This window comes from Crinia signifera, chromosome 6 (genome assembly GCF_055691185.1).
Source record: "Crinia signifera chromosome 6, ASM5569118v1, whole genome shotgun sequence".
NCBI lineage: Eukaryota > Metazoa > Chordata > Amphibia > Anura > Myobatrachidae > Crinia > Crinia signifera.
The window spans coordinates 150,285,053-150,293,563 of NC_139222.1; the positions used below are offsets into that span (position 1 = coordinate 150,285,053).

General features: G+C 39.7%; 1 protein-coding gene across 1 annotated transcript in view; it reads left to right on the plus strand.

Moving 5' to 3' along the window:
* Positions 1–3,772, plus strand: part of NFS1 (NFS1 cysteine desulfurase) — an 18,018-nt gene extending 14,246 nt beyond the window's left edge. Inside the window, exons 10-13 of the mRNA XM_083147627.1 lie at positions 143–224; positions 1,148–1,231; positions 1,856–1,945; positions 2,744–3,772. Coding sequence (XP_083003753.1) covers positions 143–224; positions 1,148–1,231; positions 1,856–1,945; positions 2,744–2,807 — 320 coding nt within the window. The 3' untranslated portion in view covers positions 2,808–3,772. The remainder of the gene's footprint in view (positions 1–142; positions 225–1,147; positions 1,232–1,855; positions 1,946–2,743) is intronic.
* Positions 3,773–8,511: the final 4,739 nt, after the last annotated feature.

Genomic DNA, 8,511 nt, shown 5'->3' on the forward strand with positions numbered 1-8,511 from the left:
TTTAGATAATTTAAAGCAACTGTTTGGTTGCTCTGGGGAACACCGCTACCTATAGAGGCTAATTCAGACCTGATGCCACGGCTGCAAATTTGATTTTGATATTAAATGTAAAAAATGTGTCTAATGTATACATTCTCTTCAGGCTGTATAAACCTTTCCTTTGCCTACGTGGAGGGAGAGAGTTTACTGATGGCTTTGAAAGATATTGCACTCTCTTCTGGAAGGTACGACAAATGATAATGGTCTTCTGTATTTTACTGCATGACAATATGCTTGTGTACTCCTGGCATTAAGTAGGCTACTCTTCATGGTTGTCTGTTCAGTAGTTACATAAAATAGCATGCAGTATACAATTAGGCTATAGCCATATTATAAATAAACCACTTTCAACTTAGATGACACTACTGGTTTTTCCAGGTGTGCTATTCTGTCCAATATTAAACATGGATTTGATGCTTCCTTATCTGCTGCTCATGTATCACCATGTTATTGTCACTTTAACAGTGCTCACTAGAAGGATATCGGGACAATTTGCTCTATTAAAATAACAAATCATCAGTGTGTATCACTCAAGAGTGTACAGACTCTTAGTTCCTACTGTGGTTAAGTACTCGTATTTAAGTATTTGTTTATCTATTCTTACAATTAATATATTGCCCATGTTGAGTGAGCACTGTATTTATGTGACCTGCAGCATAATTATGATCACATTTGTTATTTTGTGTAGCTAATGTGCAGATATTTAAACACGGCTCTGCAAAAGAGGATTGATGCTAAAGAAAGATTGTAATAGGGTCTTAAAAACAGTTTCAATGGGCTGATTACCTTGACAGATACCTAGGCAATAATCTAAAGAAAATCTTATATAGACACACAAGGGGAAATTTACTAAAGGAAATTTGTAAAAAAAAAATAGGTGTACCTGTATTTGTATCCAGAAATACACTTATTTTTGACATTTACTATGCCGAAAATATGGCAATTCGTATTGATGTGCTATCAATACGAATTGCCGTATTTTCGGGATAGTAAATGTCAAAAATAAGTGAATTTCTGGATACAAATACACCTATTTTTTTACAAATTTCCTTTAGTAAATTCCCCCCACACTGGTGATACATCCCCTTTTTTTTGCCTTGATTTCTAGTGCGTGCACATCTGCGTCGCTGGAACCCTCTTATGTTTTAAGAGCTATCGGAGCAGATGAGGATTTGGCCCATTCCTCTATTAGGTTGGTTCTTTATTTTCTAATACTGTGTTTTTGTTTTCAATATTATGTCTGGAACTTGCATGCAAGGAAACTTATAGTGTGTACACACTTGTACAATTTAGACTATATTACAATTTAGACTATATAGTGCAGATCTGCACTATGTAGTCTATGCAGCCAAGACTTTCTGGCTGCGATACGGGAGAGCGCATCGGGATCGCAAGGGTTAAAACCTGTGCGATCTGCATGAGATCCAGATGAGATTTTGACTATATAGTCAAAATCTCATGCACATTGTACAAGTGTGTACACACCATTACTGACTTCCATAAATCTATTTTGATAAGTGTCAAGACATTATATATATATATATATATATATATATATATATATATATATATATATATATATATATATATATATATATATATATATATATATATATATATATATATATAATCATAGAGCATACAGTTTGGTCCTTACAGTATACCTAATAATGACATTTAAACAAAAAGCCCAAAAATTAAACCTTTTTGTTTTATTTATTGTTTGCTGTTGTATATATGCAGTATGATAGTTATTAGATAACAGAAATGTTATCTAAATCAAATGCAGAAATGGATTTCGTTTTCTTGTTTACAGGTTTGGTATTGGACGCTTCACAACAGAAGAGGAGGTTAATTATACTGTTAACAAATGCACCCAGGTGGTGAAACGGCTTAGAGAAATGAGGTAGACATTGTGATGTATTACACTCTTCCCAACCTCTTCCAACTGAATTTATAAGTAAAGGTGCATACACACTGTACAATTTTTTTGACCAATTTGGTTGAAAGACATTTCCATTGAACCCAGTGTCCTGGACGAAAGATGTTGACAAAAGATATTGTCAACAAACAAACGATGAATGATGATGCGCATACCCGCCAGTTGTTCATCAAGATTGTTCGTCAACTGTGCATGCAGCTCAATTTGAATATCTTTCAAAAAGAGCCTATAAACTGTAGCTAGATCTTTCGTCTGTCGTCAATATCTTCGTCAACATCTTTAGTCCAGGACACTGGGTTCAATGGAAATGTCTTTCAACCAAATTGGTCAAAAAAATTGTACAGTGTGTATGCACCCTAACACATACATAATGAACTGTAAGATTGCAGGGATGATAGGCTTTACCCAAAGTTCCTTTCCCTATGAAAGAGCTTCAATTCAGTCTTCATAACACCCTCCCCCTCACCACCAAATCATTAACCAGCCCTGTGCCTGTTTGTGTAGTCTACTTGAATAGTTAGCTGCTAGACCTAAACACCAAATAACTGAATCTGGTTAATTTGGCCAACTACACAAATGGGCAAATATTGTTTGATGCATGCTTAAACATATATACTGTAAGATAGTGGAATGTGGGTCTTGGTAGTGTGTACATTTCATTATATAAGATCCACACTCTTCTCCATTTAGTTTGTCAATAGGAGGATAAAAAAAATGTAAATTGATATTAAAACTTGTTTATTATCTGTGTATGCTTTACAGCCCCCTGTGGGAAATGGTGCAAGATGGGATTGATTTGAAGAGCATACAGTGGACCCAACATTGAGGATCAAAGAGTACACAGGAATACAAATAATAGAGAACATGTTCTCACTATTTAATCAAATGGTTTCTGTTACACAAGGGGATACTTCTGTAGCTGTCCTTCCTTGCTTTACCAGCAAAACCAGTCTAACATCTCCTCCCCACACATGAACTTTGTGTTGTGTGAAAGTGAAATGTTCATTATTTGGACTGTCTTACGCTGCTGCATAATGAATTTCAGACACCGCTGAAATTGTTTAATTGTAATTTAATTAATAATACCCAAAGAAATAAAACCCAAATTATTCAGGTATAAAAAATAACCATGCTCCTATTGATCTAGTGAGCATCATGCTAATGCAGATTCCCATCTATGCTTACATGTATTTTCCTTTTCACTTAGTGAAACCTGTGTTTGTTGGACACAATAATCTACAATCTCGCTGCACATTTGGCAAAGCTCATTTTTTTGATAACCCTTCTAATACAATGTCAAAATTATTTAACTATTCCAGTTCCTTTGCAGTGTGTAGTTGTAATATGGCTGACATTACAATGCTTGTATTTTTATATTGTTCAATGGGGCAGATGTATTAAGCCTTAACAAGAGATAAATGCAAGGGTGATCAAGAGAGATAAACGTCCAGCCAATCAGCTCCTTACTGACTTTTTTTCAAACACAGCCTGTAACATGGCAGTTGGCAGGTGATTGGCTGGACATTTATCTCTCCTTATCACCCTTGGATTTATCTCTTGTTAAAGCTTAATACATCTGCCCCAGTGTGTGTTATCGATCATAAAGGCTTGACTTAACCAGATTGGCAATTTTTTTTCCCCAGATGTGCAGCATAGTCTTATTTTTGGCCAAAAATCTTTATAGTAACATTAGGGCTTATAGAGTTGTGACATAGCTTATTAAACTTCTAATTTTGTTACAAAATGTTTTTTATTGCATATATTTAAAATATTAACATGCCAATGTTGTGACATGGTTTGACTTTTTCTTGATACTTGAGACAAAGGGAAGTATTCAATCCCAGTCGAATTTCCTTTCCAGGTGAAAAATCGGCAATAATTAGCTGATTAGTATTCAATCATTGGAGTTTTTGCCTGTTTTTGAGTCCATTTTTACGAATCGGGATGGGTAAAAATGGACGCAAATTCTCCAAAACCACATTAATTTGCCACAAGTTTGCCGATCCACATGGTTTTTGACAGTGCTGGAATTTTTATCCCCAGGTGAAAAATCAGCACAGTGACTTGTAAGGGAAAAAAAAAACCTGCCGAAATTGTTGATTTTTTTTTTTTTTTTTCATCTGGGCAAAAGATTCGCCCAGGATTGAAATACCCCCCAAAATCTTAAGATATTTATCTTATTGTGTTTTTTTTTTTTCCTTTAGTTTTTTGCAGCAGGTGGGAACTATGACTGTGTGCCGACACACCATATATTACATGAATTAAACGCACAAGGACACACAACTCTGTGTGCTCCAACACTCTTATGTAATTTTATGGTGTGGGTGTATGCAAATGATCCGGGTTTTATCTTTTCTGTTCTCCTATTTACCAGGCTTACAAAGTTTGTTTAATATTTTTCTATATATTAAAAAAAAAAGAGCTTATAAATAATTTGGCAAGGTCTATGAAGTTAGAATAATGCTGGCCATCCACTAGACCTGGGGTAGCCAACTCCAGTCCTCGAGAGCTACAAACGGTTAATGTTTTCAGGTCTCCTCACAGAATCACAAGTGAAGTAATTAGCTCCACCTGTGGATCTTTTAAAATGTGTCAGTCAGTAATGAGTGCAGTTGTGCTGCAGCTAGATGGTCTGGAAAATGTGAACTGTTGGTAGCTCTTGAGGACTGGAGTTGGCTACCACTGCACTAGACCAACTTTCATCCAACTAGTTGAACTGAAAATCTGGTACTGTATGGGAGCAAATGACAATTGGCAATTTGCTCACATACCCCCAAACATGGACAAAAACATTGTCAATTTGTTTATATCAAACAAATGGGAAGCGGTCATCTATTAGAATGAACTTAGGTCTACAGTCATTAGGTCGACCCCACTAGGTTGACTGGCAGGAAGGTCGACCTGACTTAAGGTCGACATGGGCCAAGGTCGACATGACTTAAGGTCGAATTTGCATAAAGGTCGACATGAGGAAGGTTGACTGGTCATAAGGTCGACATGGGGTTTTTCACTGTTTTTTGAGCCGACATGTGCCAACAGGCGGTATTTCATGCTCTACCATCCACTAGGGCGTGGAGGAGGTTATTAAAGCTGTGGCGAGCGAAGCGAGCCACTGTGCCCGAAGCATTGCGAGCGATGCGAGGGTCCGATTCTCATTCTCAAAAAAACAGTGAAAAACCCATATCGACCTTATGACCAGTCGACCTTCCTCATGTCGACCTTTATGCAAATTTGACCTTAAGTCATGTCGACCTTGGCCCATGTCGACCTTAAATCAGGTCGACCTTCCTGCCATTCGACCTAATGGGGTCGACCTAATGACTGTAGACCTAAGTTCATTCTGACAGATGTACCGATTCCAAACAAATTCAACTACAGTACCTAGTCTAGTGTATGGCCAGCATTAGGGTATATATTTGGAATTTCAAAGTATGTTCACATACCTTGTTCAAATCTGTGAGATGTATGTCTAATGTACAGTTCCATTGTAATATTCATCAGATTGCAAATAAATATTTGAGATTGTATTTGTGTGTAGTCATGGTTAAAAGTATCCAGATTAAGAAATAATAGGCAATTTTGATAATGACCAGGTAATAATCTGCCATCTGCATGACAGATCAAGAATTAGACTTTACCATCAATTTTTTTTTTTTTTTTTTTATAAGGTATATTCCAATTTTTGTTATTTTTATTTTATTTCCTGCCTACCTACTGCAAGGTCGACTGCAAGTTCTGAAGCTCTGGGCTGTAGGCTAATGGTTGATCATGTCATGCATTGGCAGGGTTTAACCTTAAATCTCAAGTTTTGTCAACAGGTCATGTTTTGAGGCTTTCTGTCTGTAGAGCAGGTGGGATAATTATGGGGTGAATAGTAGAAGGTGTATGTTGGCCTTGAAGCAAATATGATAATTTGCTAGATTTATTTCTGAATTTATTTCATTTAAAATTTATGTTAAACGTGTACCACACCTCCACTGTACAAAATATTAGGTAATTGTGTAGTTTCACAGCGCTGTCAACTTAGCCCAACGGCAGCCTAGCATAGCCTCCCAGCGGCAGCCCTGCATAGCCAGAGTGGTGTCCCTGTCAGGCAGCATAGTCACCATACTGTCCCCGCGAGCTGCAGCTCTGTCCCTGGTAAGCCTAGTGAGCTCCTCTCACACAGCGCCAGTAACCGCCAGATCCCCTGCTCTGGCAGAGAGGCGATCATGCAGGCGCCGGTGGAGAGGTGGTGCTCCATCTGCCTTAGACGTACGAGGGTCTCATATGCTTGTGCGTCTCAATAATTCTTGCGGCAGAGCACTGCAACCCTGCCCTTGTCCACTTCACAGAGACGGTCAGGGTTAGGGGTTCCGTAGTGTGTGCATCTCGTGCACAAAGGGGGTGTGTGGGCGCAAGTGCGTCTCAAGCATTTGCCAGTGCTCCATGTTACATACTGGCAAATGCCTCCATTTCAAACCCCCACTATCCACGTCAGCCTGAGACATGGCGAGGGGGCACGGTACGCGTCCTCCCGACCTGTTCATACTCCCACTATCCACGTCGGTGTGGAGTTGATTTTGAAGTGTGGCGAGGGCATGTGTAAAAAGAGCCCAAAGTGTGGCAAGCACCATGAGGAATACACAGCAAGTAATCTGTGTCCCCTTGCAGGGCTCGCTGTGCTCGCCACGCTTTGAGCTCGGCAACGTGGATAGTGGGGGTATGAACAGGTCGGCAGGCCACGGGGCTCGCTGCATGCGCCACGCTTCAGACTCGGCACTTCAAAAAATCAACTCCACGCCGATGTGGATAGTAGGGGTATGAACAGGTCAGGAGGCCACGTACCGCGGGGCTCGCTGCGCGCGCTACACTTCAGGCTGACGTGGATAGTGGGGGTGTTTCCGGAACACATTCACACCTGTCATGTCAGGAAGGTTAAAAATGGTCAATATTTCTCCCACAACGTAATAACCGCTGACACAACGCTGACTGACTACACTAACTGCGTAAGCTCCGGTTAGGCGTGAACGTACACACAGTCGCAGACACAAGCTGGCTGCGGGAACACGGCGCTGATGCTGACAGGGACGCTGACTACACTGGCCGTGGGAACTCTACGCTGATGCTGACAGGGACACTACGCTGATTACGTAAGTGGTGACGTGAAACTACACAAGTACCAAATATTAATTCATATTTTGTTTTGGCTGTGACATTACATAATTTCGAAGCAGGGGAGGGTGTGGATTTAAACTTCCGGAAAGCATCAGTCAGTTTAGCTTGGCCTGATAAATATTCCTTAGTCACCTGGCATTGTTGGTAGTCAGAGTGTAAAATAATCTCACCTCGGATTGTGGCTTTAGAATCCAATATAATGGAACGAGTCCCAGGCAGTTCAGACTTTTTCATTCAATGTAGCAGAGGTAGCCAGGAACAAAGGGTAGCGCCAGGATATAAAAGATCCCTTTCCTTCATCAATCGAAGTTTAACCCAGGAGACAGTGTGGTCAGAGAAAGAATATCCGTTCAATATTCGATTCCTCCACTTTAGGTATTAATATGGTAGAGATCAGTAAATAATCTATTCTGGACATGCGACCAGTTGAGTTCAAGACTCTCCAAACCTCTAATGAGCGCAATTTAGTGGCTAAGGCATTAACCCCAAATGAAGGGAGACTAGCCTTATGTAAGGTCCGGAAATGTTTGTCTACCTGGGATAGAGCAACTAAATTCAGGTCACCTCCAAGAGTTATAAACATTTAAAGACACATGTCTGATTGGCATAGGGTATGTGACATAATAAATAGCGGCCCTCGGTGTCCGAAGTGTTGTTGTTGTTGAGATTTGGCTAAAACAGCCAGGCCTCTAGCCTTAGAAGTGTAAGGAGCCATCGCTAACAATTTCCATTTCAGGGTGTTTAGTTTAAGTGTTTCTGGGGCTGTTAAGTGCGTCTCTTGCAAGAAGACTAAGTCTAAGTGTAATTTAATTAGGTGCATTAAAATCAGTTTGTGTTTCTGGGGGGAGTTTGTGCTATCCATATTCCAGCGCCCAACTTTAAGGGACATCATAGCAATAGTGATGGAAAAGATAGACCGTATTCACTTGTTCCAATATTGAGAAAGCAGACAAGGATGTTACCAACATGGAAAGAAGTGCTGCACCACCAGGTGAAGGGAGAGACAAAAAGAAGGGTTGAGGCAGGAAGTCAAGGGAGACCAGCGGGGGGGACACAAATAAAAATACAGTATTGTAAGATACTGTAAATGAATAGTAAAAGTAAAACACAGTTGCCTAGTCTAGGTCCGAGCGCCCGGTATAATAGACAAAAAAGCACATTCGTAAACATAAACTTCCAGCAATTAGGCACTGGGCTATCAAAAACGTAGTCGAAAATATACGTCGTCAGCAGCCGCATCAACAAGATAAATGAAAAGAGAGGGAAGTATATAACAAGAAAACATATACAATAAGAGACCGCGAAGTGAATGCCCAGTTAATAATAAAAAAAAAGCTATAATCCATGTATCACTAAACATGGAAAATCTTAAA